General features: G+C 39.4%; 1 protein-coding gene across 5 annotated transcripts in view; it reads right to left on the bottom strand.

Moving 5' to 3' along the window:
* Positions 1-8355: 8355 nt before the first annotated feature.
* The window catches only part of LOC106081526 (uncharacterized), a 397017-nt gene continuing 387779 nt past the window's right edge, over positions 8356-17593 (bottom strand). For all 5 annotated transcript variants that reach the window (XM_059360552.1, XM_059360555.1, XM_059360553.1 and 2 more), the window contains one exon: positions 8356-8840. In XM_059360552.1, the coding sequence (XP_059216535.1) occupies positions 8574-8840 (267 nt within the window). In that variant the 3' untranslated portion in view covers positions 8356-8573. The remainder of the gene's footprint in view (positions 8841-17593) is intronic.

Below are 17593 nucleotides of genomic sequence, written 5' to 3'. Positions count from 1 at the left end.
ACAAATTTTTTCACAGCTTGGGACTCTGTAATTGTATTCTTTCTTCTGTCAGTTATCAGTTGGTACTTTTAGCTTGCTTTAGAAAAAAAGTGTAAAAAAGTATATTTGATTAAAGTTCATTCTAAGTTTTATTAAAAATGCATTTACTTTCTTTTAAAAAATCCGCAATTACTTTTTAGGCAACCAATAGTTGTTACTTTGTCTGCTGTTTTTAATATTTGATCAAAAATGACCAAATTGTACGAAATTAAAAAAAAAAAAAACAATTTAATTAAATGCTTGTAAAATTAAAAAATAAGATGGAATAATTTTTTTTTTTAATATTTATGACATTTATGGGGTTTTTTAACTTTTTAAAATTTGAAAACAGCAGAAAATGTTTGCTGTTTTAGTAGTACTATTTTCTGAAACTTTCTGCTGTTTCAGCAAAAATTTTTGCTGTTTTTACCAACAAACTTCTATGAGTGCACGTACACGGCGAATGGCTCTCCTCATAGCCTTGTCATTCTCGGAATGCTCAATAAATTAACGGTTGTTGTTGTTAGAGCAGTGTGTTGTACACCGAGGTGGCAGCCCTTGTCGTTAAAGGACTCCATCGGGTAAATCCGGTACGAACATCCGGCTGCCATGGGATTGGTAAATTAGTGGTTGAACAGCCTAGCGCATCTCTTCGGTTCTGTTACAGTTAAATCGCCAAAAGTTACGCGGTTCGAGAGTGACTTAACAGTAGACTACAGCTTGCCTAAGCCGGTATGTAAGTTACATTGCTCTACGTGTTTCAGGTAAAAATTCCGCTTATGTTCGTTGACTACCCTGTTTATTTCCACGCTCATATCGCTGATTCTGGGGTTAGTGGGGCCCGTGCAACGAATCACATCACCCTCGTCTGCGAGTACCACTGGCTCCGCCTTGAAATTGATTTTTGCTTGGGGTATTCGAACGGCTGGTATAAAGCGAGCGGCTGATGCCTCGGAATTTCCTCTAAGCAACTAGCAGTGTCAGTTCATTGAAGCGGCGATTGGGGTGCTCTCTGAAACCGATCCAATCGACCTTCTTTTGATTGATAAACGTCCGGCGCTCAGAGGTTATGAAGTCAGGTGGTCGGTCGATGGTGAGTATTATGGGGACGTGGTCTGATCCCATAGAACTGACGGCTTGCCAGGATACGTCACTCAGGAGATCAGGACATGCAATGGAAATTTCTGGCGATCTGCTGCACCTCCTCGTTTTCCTAGTGGCGGCATCCTCATTTACCGTACAAAACATGGAACCTTCAATTTGCTCTGCCAAAGCTATGGTCGATATTTAGGGGAAAATGCCATGAAACGTGATGCGCATTAAAGTCTCCTAGAACCTGGTGATTATGACCAGACAGTAAGCAAATAACGTCAGACCTGTCAACTTGACGATTAATTGAGACACAATAAACACACGGCGGTAGGTACACGTTGTATATGTAGCAAAGGCCTGAACAAAACCATCCATTTTTGCTGAACTCGTGAACACTGAACCCACATGATGTTGTATTTCAAGTCTACTGAAGACCGAGACACAGAAGATAGAGAAAAACGAACAAGTTGCTGTTGAGTAGATAATTTTAAAAAACAACCACCATTCAGTGTTTGGGAGCATTTTTATCTCGAATTCGACGCCCTTACAGTGAGATATAAGAAATTACTCGCTGTATATGAAAGCTTCTCGCTGTCATTTTCAATAGATGAACTGATCATACAAATCGTTTTCAAATAAAAAAAAACTAGGTGTGTGTGTGTGTTCGCCCATGCTTTTGCCAAATCAACGAATTTCGTACAACGAAAGCAGATGACAAAATGTACCCGAATACGATGGTTGCCTTTTATATTTCAGGATTGGACAACCTTTGTGTTGCAATCTGCCAACTGACAGCTCTATCATAAAGCTTGACATTTTTGAAGTTATACGAAAGCAGATCACAAGAAAGGTACACGTCTATCTGAAGCAAAATGTACCCGAATACTAGTACATGAAAATTGTACAACGTGCACTCACTGAAATCTGAGTCAATCTCTCTTCATCCATTCACTCATCTCGTTGTCTTGTTATCTGTTTTACTCAGTTCTCAATTGTCTCATACAATGTTGTATTTTTAAACGAAGAGTTCAGTCCTTGAAATACTCTATGATTTTTGGAGTGTCTTGAAAGCAGAAATGAATGGTCTTGCGCAGGCCTTTGATAGTATGTAGCTTTTTTTCGGCAGTACCGGACCTGACTGCTATCTCTGTACACTCCATGCTGTGGTCACTAGCGCTAGGCGCAGGTTAGATTCGTTTATATTGCACGGAAGGTGTGTGACGAAGGTCAATCCCTCACTTCCACTTCGTATGCAACCCTAACATAGCATATTGCATCCGTAACAGCTGTGTAGCCTGCAGGTGTTGGTCAGCTTTGTCCTCTGCAGCGTTGCAACCAATATGTTCTTCCTACTCATAAAATCTACTATCTCGCCATTGCAATTCAATGCAAGAATGATACAGTTACATTCCTATACGACCGATCGCAGCGGAACTTGATGGCTATTTGAAGGCGCCAATAACTCGCCTTGTTGTAACGAGCATTATAGGCACTCAGTATTTAAGCAAGAGCCGGTACCACCCGGCCTCTCACCGAGACTCGATACCGATGAATGTTCGCGACTACAGATGCAGCTACCCGTATGGAGCATTCCACTTTCCGCAACTTGTGGATGCGGCCGAAAGCTCCCAGCATAGCTTCTCATGATAACGAAGAACACCACACAGATTGAAGATCAAAGTTCTACCCTGTGTGATGCCCAATATTGTGGCTAGGGTGCTTTTATTGCCGTACGGGAGAGGTCGGCGATTTGGCGAAAATGCCAAAGGCGACGACGAGAATGCCGAAGGCGAAGACGAGGATAACGAAGGCGACGACGACAACTATCTAAGTGCGCACCTTGCGCCATATTCAGTGCGACCATACACCCGAAGTGACTTCATGCACCGGTTACACCTCACCGACACCGGTCGATAGAAGCAGTTCTGACAAACCGAACAGAACCCGAAGCTTGCGGAGAAGGCAATCCGGGATGTGCCTCTCCCATGACGATAAAAAGGACGAAAACGAACATTTAGGCGGCCCTTGCCCCAAAAATTTCACCTAAACAAAAATCGATTGGGCTCCCAAATGGACTAGTAGATCGGAACAATATGGTAGTCAAGTAGAGAAAGTAGTTCGACAGTAGAGAAAGAATCCGATATTATAAGTAGGCACCATGCTTCTCAAGGGGCCTCCCACCCCGAAAAACAAACTCAAGGAATAAAAGAATTACCAATCGGGACAATATGGAACTCAAGTGAAAGGTCATTGAGAGTAGAGAATGTTTTTATACATTCATACACAAGAAAGACCTGTGGCGTTTTATAATTTTGAATCCGATGTAGAACATTATTACACGATTTTGAAAACAGGTAACTAATACGCCCCCTAACGGCCTTGTTTGAAATGGTTAAATCTTAAATTAAGGTATATACACAGAAAAAAATATCACTAAAATAAATTGAATCAATCATTTTTTAATTGAATCCGGATTCGTTTCAATTACAATTGTGATTTAAATTTTAGCAATTTTCAATTAAAAAATTATTTGATTCTATCATTTCTTTAATTGAATCTGAACATTTTATTACGATACGATCGTGATTGAAATTTTCAATTTAAAATGTGATTGAAAATTGAATCAGATTCAATTAAACAATAACGGCCAAGACCACAAACTTTTTTTTCTTTTTTTCACTCAAATTGTTCGCCAATTTATTAAAAACAGCTAATTTTATAGAGGGATCACAGCTGTCTTCATTGAACTGGCGAACGAATCGAGTGCCAAAAAAAAATTTAGATGTTTAGGCAGTAAGTTTTTTCAATAATTCTTTAATGGAATCGAAAAAAATTTTTAGATCCAACATCTAGCCGCGTAGAGGACTAGCATCCCGGTGCTTCGCTGGCCTCGTTTTCGCTGCCCCCATTTTTATACCCACTTTTTAGTGTAGTACTTGGTATTCACTCGATTTATAAGATTATGAAGTTGTGTAATTATGGCGTATCAAATTATAGAAATATGTCCCGTTCTGTAAAGAAAGTACCAATAATAACAATACATGGACAAAGTCATTAAGTCGCCCAATATATACTGTCAAGAAATAAATGAATTGCAATTTTGAGCGCTTCAGTTGTTTAAGTACGAATTAAAAACAGATCTTCTTACCGCCTTTAGCTTAATTCGTTACGTTTTTGAATAATCTTCTGGTCACCCAAATATTAACGGTCAAGCTGTACTTGTATCCCAATTTTGAGAGCTTTAGCTCACTCCGTTAAGAAAGTACCATTTTGTACGTTTGAGTACCTAAACATACGAATAAAAAATATCTTCTAGTCGCCCAATATAATCTTTCAAGGTACCAATTACTCCACAATTAATATGGTTTCTTTCACATGTCTAATTTTTGTAGACTGGGAAAATGTTTGTTAAATTGATTTATTTTATCACCCATCGTTCGCAGTAGGCTAAGACAAGCTATTTCGTACTATTTTGCACTTTTTGGTACTAAAATATACGAATTTTGAATGTATCATATATTCACCCATTATGTATTTCCTTCTTGTACATACATGACAAATTTCAGATCTCTAGCTCCATCTGTAAAGAATGTACAAAATGGTTCCGAATTTGGTACCAAAATGTATGAAGCTTATAGTCACCGATTATATTTTTCCCATTTGTACTTGCATTAAAAATTTCAGACCTTTAGCTACATCTGTAACGAAAGTACCAAATGGTACCAAAATGTACGAGCTTTGAATAGATCATTTAGTCATCCATCATTTATTTCTTAGTTGTATCTAAATGCCAAATTTCGGACCTCTAGCTCCATCTATAAAGAAAGTACCAAATAATAAAAATTTTCGAATTGTGATAAAATCATTTAGTCGCCCATCATATATATCTCAGCTTTATCTACATGCCAAATTTCAGATCTCTACCTCTATCTGCACAGAAAGCACCAAATGGTACCAATATCGGTACCAAAATGAACGATTTGTAAAAAGATCATAGTCACCCATCATATTTTTCCTAGTTGTTCCTACATGCGAAATTTCAGACTTTTTGCTCCTTCTGTAATGAAAGTACCAAATGGTACCAAAAAGTACGAATTTTGAATAGATTATTTAGTACTATTTTTCCATTTTTTTTTTACCCTCAACCTTTTGCACCAGACGTCTTTTAAGTCAAATTTCAAAATTCTAACTCTATCCATCCGCCCTGTACAAAGTTCACCTATTTCGTACTTTTTTAGTACCTAAATTTACAAATTTCCAAAAACTTTTATGGTCCCACAATTATGGTTGCCAAAGTGTACCTAAGTTCCAAATTTCATAGCTCTAGTTCAATTTACAAAGAAAGTACATAATAGTACCAATTGAGGTACTAAACGTTCTATTTCTCCCACTTCCGGTACAATTTTCCAATTTTTTTTCACAAAACTTTATTTTTTCTCTCTCTTTCATTTGAGCCCAAAAACATATTTGAATTATGTACCATATCGTACTTTTTACTACCTAAACGTACGAATAATACCAAATCCAGCCTCACCCCGTGCCTATGACCCAAGGCCAACATTCGTGCAAAATTTCATGATTCTAGCTTTAGCCGTTTGGGCTGGGCGACGATCAGTCAGTCAGCAATCAGTCAGTCACCCTACTCTTTTATATATATGTAGATTAATCTTCCCCACAAACTTCGATCTTCGACTACCTTAACGGCATACCGGCTTCTTAAGCTTTGATCTAATTTTTTTTAAATATATCTTCATAAAGGTACTGACTTGCTACTCTTCCTTTTATACTTAGGAAAAAAATATTTTTCGTTTCATTTTTGGAAAAACCCCCGGAGGTGTTTTGTTTCTATTTTGGTACCAAAAAGTACGAATTTTGAATAGATTATTTAGTACTATTTTTTCATTTTATTTTTTCTTTCAACCCCCGGAGGTGTTTTGTTTCTAAGGAGTTATCATGGACGCAAAGGAGGCCACCGTTGCGCAGAGGTTAGCATGTCCGCCTACGACGCTGAACGCCTGGGTTCGAATCCTGGCGAGACCATCAGAAAAAATGTTCAGCGGTGGTTTTCCCCTCCTAATGCTGGCAACATTTGTGAGGTACTACGCCATGTAAAACTTCTCTCCAAAGAGGTGTCGCACTGCGGCACGTCGTTCGGACTCGGCTATAAAAAGGAGGCCCCTTATCATTGATCTTAAAAAATCTTTAATCGGACAGCACTCATTGATATGTGAGAAGTTTGCCCCTGTTCCTTAATGGAAGATAACATTTGTATATTTTCAATTAAACTTTTAATTAATCGAATTAAAAAATTAATTGGATATTTCGAAAATTTCAACCATTTTTTTAATTGAATGAATTACAAAATTGATTGAAATTGTCAAAAAATGTAATCTTTTTTTGTTCAATTAGATCAATTAAAAAGAATTAATTGGAAATTTCAAAATTTTTCAATCATTTTTTAAATTGAATATGCAAGTTTATTAATTGAAAATTTTTCAATTACCTTTCTCAAAAACCCTGATTGATGTTATGATTTTCGCGATTGTACCAGTTTCAATTAAAGAATTGACTGGATCAATTAATTTCGTGATTGAAACCGATTTTTATTTTTTTTTTTTGTATGTACGTACGTACAACCAAACGGTATTGGATATTTTTTTTTGCTCTTCTAGCTTTTGTGTATGATTTTCGGAATGATATTCATTTTTGGGTTCAATTTTAAAATGTTGAAAAAAAATTTCTCACATCATTGTCAATTCATTTTTTTTTTTGTATAAAAGAACGTATGTATGCATTAGTCCAGGTTTTGCTGAATATATTGTTGTTATATTGAATATTATTTCGTGTAGTGTAGTGTAGTTATAATTATTATTAGTCATTCTAGGTAACAGCTAATTAAAAATCAGTCAGTTCTTTCTGAGAGTTGAATAAAAAACAAAGTCTAATAAAAAATTGGGTTTCTTTCTGTTTCTGTTTCCTTTTCATTTTAATTATTTTCTTTCTTTTTTTTGTAAAACAACACTTAATCATTAAAACAAAACAAAAATATTAAAATTAATAAAGAAATAATAGAGAAAAATTGCAACACATGTGATAAAAAATAATATAAAACAATTAATCCAAGAATTTTGATTATAAATAATGAATACATTTACATAAAAAAATATTGATATTGTATACAAATGATAGAAGTAATTGTGTATAAGAAAAAAAAGATGTGATATTGTGAGACCCAATATGCGATAAGAGTCCTTACTATAAATTATAGGCGGAGCAGAGTAAATTATTCATAGAGACAATGGTTGATGACTTTAATTTCGAATGAAAATCTACATGTCACATGATATTGCCTAACGGTCCTTGTGGCTTCACTTGCAAGCTATAATGTGTTGTTGTTGTGTAGAGGGAAAGCTGTCCTTGGCCAGGAGTGATCCAGGATTGATCGCGGTATATAAGCACGACTTATTGGGAAAACACGATGTGCTATAGGTTTTACTTTCCCTTTCGACCAAAAATAGTTTTGAAAAATTAATCTTCAGAGCTAAGGATTTTATTGTATTTTACAATGCAACACCTAACGTACTTCTTTAATTTGAAATTATTCTCAAAACTCTGTATATTTTATTTAAACAGCACAAAATCTCCACGACAGCCTATCATTTATTCTAAATTTTAAATATCTTATATCCACCTTCTTTCTTTTCACTGCAAGACAAACTCTATTGCCCATCGAAAGGTAAAATAATTTCTCAACTGCCTCCGGCATTACAACAAACGTTCTGTTTGGCTCATCTACCGCTTATTCCCAAAGAATACTAGAGTATGTTATGAAATTTGAGGATTGTGATCTGCTACAATGATGAGGACATGGTTTTGTCTAAGTCTAAACAAATTGTTTTAAGTAAAATGTATGTATGTATGCAACTAGTTTTAATACAAAAAAAAAAAATCATGAATTACACCTAAAATGCTTATCGATTATTAATTTTATAAATTAATAAATAATTGCAATAAATTATAATTCATTTATTAAATAATTGAAACAAAAACAAAAAACTCCTGCGTGTTCTTTTTTTTTGGGATTCTCTCCTTTAATGGTAAATTGTGAGTTTTTAAATCGATTTTTGTGTTTTGTTTTTGCTAAGTTTTGTAGCTTTTACTGTTGCTTCTTCTTCTTCTTCTTGTTCTTATTTTTGGGTTTTAGTTTTAAATTTTTGGTAGAGCTTATTGAATAAATTATGTATGTATATTTATATATGCATGTATGTATGTATATACGAATGTACGTATCTATATTAATAATAATAATATTAAAAAAAAAACTATTACTATATTAAATTAGCTTAGAAATTTTTTTGTTTTTTTTTTTTTTTTTTGTTTAGTTTTAAAATTTGTTGGTTGTTATATCTTGTGTTGAGTTTGTTATTCTTGTCGACGCGACTTCCTTCCTCGTAATTTGCTATTTATTTCTTTTTGGCCGCCTTCTTCTCCGCCTTACGTATGGCCTTTTCTCGTTCCCGTCTTTCACGCTCTTGATCCTTGCGCTCCTTTTCAATGCTGGCTTTGAGATCTTTGAGACGTCGTTTCAAACGATGTTTATCATCGCCGGTCACACCCAGCGTCTTTAAGTCTTTCGAATCTAACGATAACAAAGCACCGCCCTCGACATTGTGCTCCTTGAAGACAGGGATATAGCGTTCCATTTCAATGCCCAACAGCCAATGGCCCACCTAAAAAGAAAAAAAAATTGATAGATTGGAAGAGCAAAGTAAAAAAGTATGAAACTTAAGCAAACATTTTTGCGCACCCTTGTGGGTGCAAAGTTCGGCCATGCCGAATCTTGGGAACCCACCACCATGGATTCTGCAAAAAAAATGTATACAAACTAAATTTAGTTCGATTTCGATATCTGACAAGGTGTGATCTTGGACATGAAACTGAATTGGAAGTGTCACATTCAGAAGCGTACTGAGAAGGCTCACAGATGTTAGGCACTATGTAGACGGGCCGTAGGCTCGAAATGGGGCCTGAATCCGAGAATAGTCCACTAGCTCTACAGGAGCGTGATTAGACCAACCAATACTTACTTACGCTTCAGTCGTTTGGTGGACTGCTATGGAGAAAAAGTGCAACATAACGACCATACAACAGGTTCAGAGAATATGTTGTCTTGGCATAGGCGGAGCGATGAGGACCTCGCCCACTAGGGCACTGTAGACTGTTCTAGATCTCCGACCCATTGACATACAGATTAAGTGTGAGGCAGCCACTGCGGCTATTAGACTTAAGGCTAGGGGAGAATGGATTGAGGATGGGAGCAGCTCATACCATCGCGGTAAAATCGAGCCGATAATAGGAGACATGAAAGGAAGGGAAGAGGTTTCCAATCGGATACCTGAGGTGAACCTTGAAGTCGAGTGCGAGGCACTGCTGTCATCGGCACAGTCTTGGGTTGACTGTGCCGATGACAGTCATGACTAGTATTGTTATCTGGAAGATCATGTTACACGGATGGATCAAAGCTAGAGGACACAGTGGGCCTGGGGATTTACATTGAGAACTGTTTTAGACCGCCTGACCATAATACGGTCCTGCAGGCGGAGATCCGGGCGATCACGGAATGCGTGAAGTGGTGTGGTGCTAACGCGAGGGCGTCGATTGTGAACATCTTTACCGACAGTAAAATTGCCATAAGGGTAATTACAACCAGGACAGTCTTGCAGTGTAAGAAGGAGATTAACGCTTTCTCTGAGGATAGCAAAATCCGCATCGTTTGGGTGCCAGGCCAAAAATGAGATAGGGGGAATGAAAGGGCAGATGATTTGGAGGTGAAGGCCAGACGACTGCTTGGTTAACCCGAAGTCTTTCGGGTCGATGCAGTCCGAGTTAAGGGCGCGGGCGACGAACGTCTACGCTGTTCCAACAACGAAACGGTCGGTAGGACGGCGAAAATCCTATGGGGGATCTAGATCGTGAGAAGACGAGGCTATTACTGAAAGGAAGCAAGAAGGAGGTCAGTATAGCTATTGGTATCATAACGGGACACATAGGACTACGAGCTGACTTATGTAAAGTCGGTGCGGCAAGTGATAGCATGTGTAGGGCATGCGGGGAAGGTGATGGGGCGTTGGCTTTCGCGTCCAACAGCTACCGGTACTTAGGTGGAGACACAATATCAGACATGAACCAACTTAACGCAAAATTCCCAACTAAAAATTTTCTTTTTAGAGGTTACTTTATAGTTTTTAGAGCGCACAACAAGCTGATTACTTAGGTGTATGTCCATAGTGGCATGGGCTGGATTAATATCTGCACCCTCTTTTCAACCTAACCTAATTTAGTTCAAGGGCATACGTTTATTGTACATACCAAATTTCTGTCAAACCAGCAAAAATGAAAGCTTCTAGGATGATCACGAGACCGATTTCTATGAGAGCTATATCAGGTTATAGCCCGATTTGGACCGAACTCGGCGCAGTTGTTGAAAGTCGTATCAGAACACCGCATGTAAGGGCTCAAGAAATCAAATCGGAAGATCGGTTTATATGGGAGACATATCAGGTTATAGACAAATTTTGGACCGTACTTGCCTGGATGTCATAAGGGAACACTAAACGCAAAATTTCAGCTGAATCGGATAAAATTTGCGGCTTTTAAGGGCTCAAGAAGTAGATTCAGGATATCGATTTAAATGGGAGCTATATCAGGTTCTAGACCCGTTTGGACTGTACTTCGCACGATTGTTAGAAGTCATTACAGAACACAATCTACAAACTTTTAGCCAAATCGGACAAAAATTGCGGCATCCAGGGGCTCAAAAATTCGAATCGGGAGGTCAGTTTATATGTGAGCTATATCTAAATCTCAACCGATATGGCCCATTTGCAGTAAGCATCTGTGCAAAATTTCAAACAGTTAGCTTTACACGTTCGACCGCTATTGCAATTTCGACAGACGGACGGATGGACATGGCTAGATCGACCCAGAACGTCGAGACGATAATGAATATATATACTTTATGAGGTCTTGGACGAATATTTCAAAGTGAAACAAACGGAATGCCTAGATTAGTATACCCCCATCCTATGGTGGTGAGTATAAAAACAAAAAAGAAAATTTTCCCATTCCCAATTCTCCATACCAAAACTTTACCTAGTAAAGTTTTAGTGACAGTCTGCAATTAGGCTTATTTAGACATTTTCCTCCGTTGTAATACCAATGGAGCAGGGGACCGAAGATGACTTATAGATTCTACGATTGACCCGATGAAATCCTTCATTGGCAAGGGCTGCCGCCTCAGTGTACGTGTTTGTCCTTTTTATACCCTCAGTGTACGTGTTTGTCCTTTTTATACAGTGGTGTAGTTGTTGTTGTTGTAGACACATTTTCATGTGGAGGTGACTATCCTCGTCAAGCTCCTGTGGGGGAGCAAGCTTGTTCCGGTCCAAAGGACCAATCGCCGCGGGAACAAGTAGTAATTTAAATGCGTCAATAACTCGCTTTGTCATATCGAGCACCATAGGCACTCAGTATTTGTGGTACCGCTCGGCTTCTCACTGAGACTCTCCGATCGATACCGCTGATTGTCCGCTACTGCCGTTGCAACTACTCCGTATGGAGCATTCCACTATCCGCAACCTGTGGACGCGCCCCGTAGCTTGCAGCTAAGCAATGAACAGCACATAGATCGGACCTCAATGTTCCAGCCTGTGTGGTGCTCACAGCTATTCGGTGCCGGGGTGGTACAGGGTATTATAAATTATAACTTAATGCATTTGTTTGTAACACCCAGAAGGATGACAGATAGACCTATTGATATGGGTCTCAGCACTCGACTCAACTATGTCTGTCTGTCTGTCTGAGCGTCTGTCCATGTTAATTTGTATACAAAGTACAGGTCACAGTTTTCATCGATCGTCTTAAAATTTGGTACAGGCATCGTTTTCGGCCTAGAAACGTAGCCTATTGGAAATTGGAAAAAAATCGGTTCAGATTTGAATATAGCTCCTATATATACGTTCGTCTGATTTGCAGTAATAATGCAATAAAATGGTAATTTGTTAATAGACTCTCTCGAAATTTGGTACGACGGACTTTCTCTTGACTCTCGACATTACTGGTGAATTTCATAGAAATCAGTTCAGATTTAGATATACCTGCCATGTATGTATGTATATCGCCCGATTTTAACTTTTCAAGTCACAGCAAGCGCATTTATTGACAACTTCTAGCGTCACAGCGAGCGCATTTATTGACTAATATTGCCATATTTTGCACAACGCTTTCCTCGACGACCACCACAATATCTAAGATGTTTGATCGAAATCGGTTCAGATTTAGATGTAGCTCCCATATATGTATTCGTCCGATTTTGAGAAATGTTGCAATAAAGGAAATTCCATGAATTATAATTATAAATGTCTTCCTTATATTTATAAGTCTCTGTAATCGATTTTGGCCAATATTGTGCTTTTGATTATAAAGGAATAAATGAAATGAAATTCCGAGACATCATTAACGCAGCAGCCGCTCGCTTTATACCAGTCAGTCGAATACCCCAAGAGCGGCCCAATTTCCCGGCGCAGGCAGTGGTACTCGCAGACGAGCGTAAAGGGATTCGTTGCACTACTAACCCTAGAATCAGCGAGCTGTATCTGGAAATGAACAGGGAATTTGTGTCTGGAACACTTGGAGCAATATAACTTAGGTGTCAGTTAAGGCAAGCTGTGGTCTACTGTTAAGTGACTCTCGAACACCGGTAGATGGGATGATAGGACATCAGTCACTTTTGGCGACAAAACCGTGGGTTGTTCAACCGTCGAGTTATTGTGCATTCCGAGAGCGACAGGGTTTGGAGGAGAGCCATTCGTCGTATCCGTGATCTCCGAGCCGAAGAACACCCATCACAATTTAACGTGGGCGAAGTTACGAATGACATCCGTGGCGCCAAATCTTCCAAGGCGACGGAATCTCTACACTGATGCTGAAGAATCTGGATTTACCTGGAATTGAGTACCTTACTACTGTCCTCAACCTGCCTTTGAACACTCTCATAGTTCCCAATGTCTGGAAAATGGGCAGAGTGATTCCGTTACTGATGCCTGGAAAGGATCCGAGTTTGGGGGAGTCGTACAGACCGATCTCCCTACTGTCACCAGTAGCCAAAACGCTTGAGGCATTACTCCTCCCGAGCCTCGTAGGAGAATTTCCATTCGCCGAGTATCAATAGAAATTTCGAAGACTGCATAGCACAACAAATGCTTTGCATGTCATCACTGCACACATTTGCCATGGCTTGAATTAGCCCAGGCCATGTGATAGAACGGTCCTCGTGGCACTGCATCTATCGAAGGCATTCAACACGGTCAGCCATGCCAAACTATTTGAGGACATCCGAAACAGGTCCCTCCAGCCAGGCCGGAAATGCTGGGTCATGAATTATCTGTGTGGCCGCCAGTCGTTTGTGAAATTTAGGAATAAGAAATCAAACAACGTAGAGTGAAACAGGGAATTCTCCAAGGCGGGTTGATATCTCCGGCACTGTCTAACCTCTACCTATATTCCATTCCACCCCCTCTGGATGGCATAGAGATTGTTTCATATGCGAACGATTGTACGATCATGGCATCAGGTCCCCCACCGATTGATGACATCTGATATAGGTTGAACGTCTACCTCAACGAACTTGGCTCTTATTTCGCTGCAAGAAATCTGAAGATATCTGTCACCAAATCTTTAGCTACGTCATTCATAACATACACGCATGAGGTGCGTAGGGAGCTAAAGGTGTTGGTCGAGGGAGTGACATTTCCGAGCATCAAGTGTCCCAAAATACTTGGTGTCACATTTGACTGCTCTTACAAATTCTCTCTCTCGCAATTTGCGATAAAGTCAAAAGTAGAAACAAGGTCCTCAAGTCACTTGGCAGCACTTGGGGTGCTGACGAAGAAACCTTGTTGACCATGTACACAGAAAAAAAGACATCAAAAAAATTCTGATATTATTTTTATCAAGAATGTTTATCAAATATTGATAATATATTTTATTTATTTGCCCAATTTCTAAATTTTAGGCCGCACTATCCATTTATAAAAATATAATAGAACTAGACACTTATAAAAGATATTTTAACATTGATACACATTAACAAAAAATTTATCAAAACTTGATATTGATAAAATATTACTCCAATTCATCAAAACATTTTATCAAACATCTACAAAAAGTGACACAAAATTTTATCCACATTTGTCAATTTTACAAATTTTTTTATCACCAAAATATCGATAAAAATTTTATGAAAGTTTTATCAAATATTTTTTTTCTGTGTACAAAGCAATTGGCCGGTCCGTTGTCAATTATGCAGTGTCAGTGTGGTCTCGTCAGCTTTGCCGCTGTCAGAATGCCGCTCTTCGAACTGCGACGGACTGTCTTCTCAGTCCTCACGTGGACCACCTCCACCAGGACACAAAGATCCTACCCGTGCGAAGACATAACTACATGCTGTCTAAGCAATACCTATTGGGCTGTTGTCGCAAAGGCCATCCATCATCATAATTTTCACCGGCCAGAAACCTGATGGTGCATCTTCATGATCTGGAGCGTGAACTTCAGCGCTACAAGAGAGAACCTCTAGATCAAGCGGTATATAAAGCGGGTCTAGACAACATTCATGCAGACACGGTAGCAGATGCGTTAAATAGCTACGGGGTGAATGTCATCGTTGGAGAACGGCTGCCTCCAGTTGCATCTGAGGAAATTGACCTCCCCCGGCAAACCAAAGTAGTTCTGGCTCCATTACGTTCCGGCAGATGCAGCCGCCTCAACTCCTACAGAGCAAGGATTGAAGCTGACGTGCAAGATGTATAACACAATTGTAACCAGGGATCGCACAATACACTTCACCAGTTTAACTCTCCAGCCAGACCCACTCGACTCAGACCCAGATCCCTGTGGACGCACACCATCTTAGTCTCAGAGTGCCTGAATCTTGACACTCAACAGAATAAAGCAGACAAAAGATAGAACACAACAAACTGCTACAACAACAACATGAGAGAGTCCCGATCAAGCTTTCGTGAAATCAACAACTAAAAGTAAGTGGTGCCCTAAGAATTCAGCCCTCCAATTAAGGCACAAAACAAACGGTAGCCTTTCGATCAGTAACGAATGGAATTGATGGAAAGAGAAAAGCATTTCGCTTCTTATTCGAAATTTTGGGACCAGAGTAAAGGCCTGGTTATGCTCCCGTAAATGTAGTGTACATGTAGAACAAATGTATTGTTAATGTAATTTATGCTTATTACAAAACGTAGCATTTGATATTTCAAACAAAACAATTAAAAAACAAGTAAGAAGGCGTTAAGTTCGGCCGGGCCGAACTTTGGATACCCACCACCTCGGGTATATATGTGAACCACATTTCGTCAAAATCCAATGAAAAATGCATACCTTATGCCCCATAGCAGCTCTATAGATATCATCCGATTTAGACCAAATGCTTATGAGTACAAGTCATTGTTCAACCGAGAGATCGGTCTATATGGCAGCTATATCGAAATCTGGACCGATCTGAGCCAAATTGAAGACAAATATCGAAGAGCCCAACACAAGTCATTGTCCCAAATTTCGGCGACATCGGACAATAAATGCGCTTTTTATGGGCCCAAAACTTTAAATCGAGAGATCGGTCTATATGGCAGCTATATCCAAATCTGAACCGATCAGGGCCAAATAGAAGAAAGATATCGAAGGGCCTAAGGCAAATCACAGTCCCTAATTTCAGCAAAATCGGATAATAAATGTGGCTTTTATGGGCCTAAGACCATAAATCGGAGGATCGGTCTATATGGCAGCTATATCCAAATTTGGACCGATCTGGGCCAAATTGACGAAGGATGTCGAAGGGCTCAACGCAACTCACTGTCCCAAATTTCAGCAAAATCGGATAATAAATGTGGCTTTTGTGGGCGTAAGACCATAAATCGGAGGATCGGTCTATATGGCAGCTATATCCAAATCTGGACCGATCTGGGCCAAATTGACGAAGAATGTTGAAGGGTCTAACACAACTCACTGTGCCAAATTTCATCTAAATCGGATATAAAATGTGGCTTTTATGGTCCTAAGACCCTAAATCTGAGGATCGGTCTATATGGCAGCTATATCCAAATTTGGACCGATCTGAACCAAATTGACGAAGGATATCGAAGGGCCCAACGCAACTCACTGTCTTAAATTTCAGCAAAATCGGATAATAAATGTGGCTTTTATGGGCCTAAGACCCTAAATCGGCGGATCGGTCTATATGGGGGCTATATCAAGATATAGTCCGATATAGCCCATCTTCGAACTTAACCTGCTTATGGACAAAAAAAGAATCTGTGCAAAATTTCAGCTCAATATCTCAATTTTTAAAGACTGTAGCGTGATTTCAACAGACAGACGGACAGACGGACGGACATGTCTAGATCGTCTTAGATTTTCACGCTGATCAAGAATATATATACTTTATAGGGTCGGAAATGAATATTTCGATGTGTTGCAAACGGAATGACAAAATTAATATACCCCCATCCTTCGGTGGTGGGTATAAAAAGGCTTGATGGTGAGGGAGCGTCTGGCGGTGGAGAACTTCAGGCATAACTCAAGGGCAGGTCGGAGAAGACGGCCCTCCATGGAGTGATGCGAGAAGTTGAGATGCTTCTCCAACTGATGGAGTACGCGAAGACTGCCTTCTTGAATATTGAGAGGCCACTTAACAACGAGGAGATGGGTCGACTGTCACCGCCCTGAACCGAACGGGGAGACAGAATACGGCCAAGGTTGCCTTTTGGACACTAACGATGCGTTGGGCAGACTGAGGTGGCTTTCAGGAGAAAGGGACTGGATTGGAGCCAAACTACGACACACACAACATTTTAGGCAGAGCTATGTGCCATAACGATAGACGCAAAAGAAATTCTGGGAAGGGATTTACAGTTTTCTAAATCAGTTGTTGTTTCTGTTCAAGCTCCAATAGCAAGCTCTTTCCGGTTCATACGAACGATCGCCGCGGGAACTTTATGGTCATTGGTTATTTAAAGACGTCAATAGATCGCCTTATCGAGTATCGGCATATCGAGTATCACAGGTACTTGATATGCCGTTGCCGCCCGGCCTCTCACTGAGACTCTCCACTCAATACCGCTGACTGTCCGCGACTGCATTTGCAGCTACTTCCTATACGAAGCATTCCACTATTCGCAACCTGTGGACACGCCCGTTAGCTCTCAAGTGAGCTTCTCGTAATGACGATGAACACCAAACAAATTGGAGCTCAGAGTTTCAACTGATGTGGAGCTTATAATCGTTTAAAAATTTTGTTATTAATGAATTCTACTTTCCGATTACGGTCGGCAGACGTTTGGTAATCGTTTGCAAGTGTTTTCATAAAGTAAAACAAAATAGCTGACACGTTTTCCTACATTTACGGTGTGATTAC

The sequence above is a fragment of the Stomoxys calcitrans genome, chromosome 1, assembly GCF_963082655.1.
Source record: "Stomoxys calcitrans chromosome 1, idStoCalc2.1, whole genome shotgun sequence".
Classification (NCBI taxonomy): Eukaryota; Metazoa; Arthropoda; class Insecta; order Diptera; family Muscidae; genus Stomoxys; species Stomoxys calcitrans.
The sequence above is the reverse complement of the archived record's forward strand: the minus strand, read 5'-3'. Positions and strand labels throughout refer to the sequence as shown.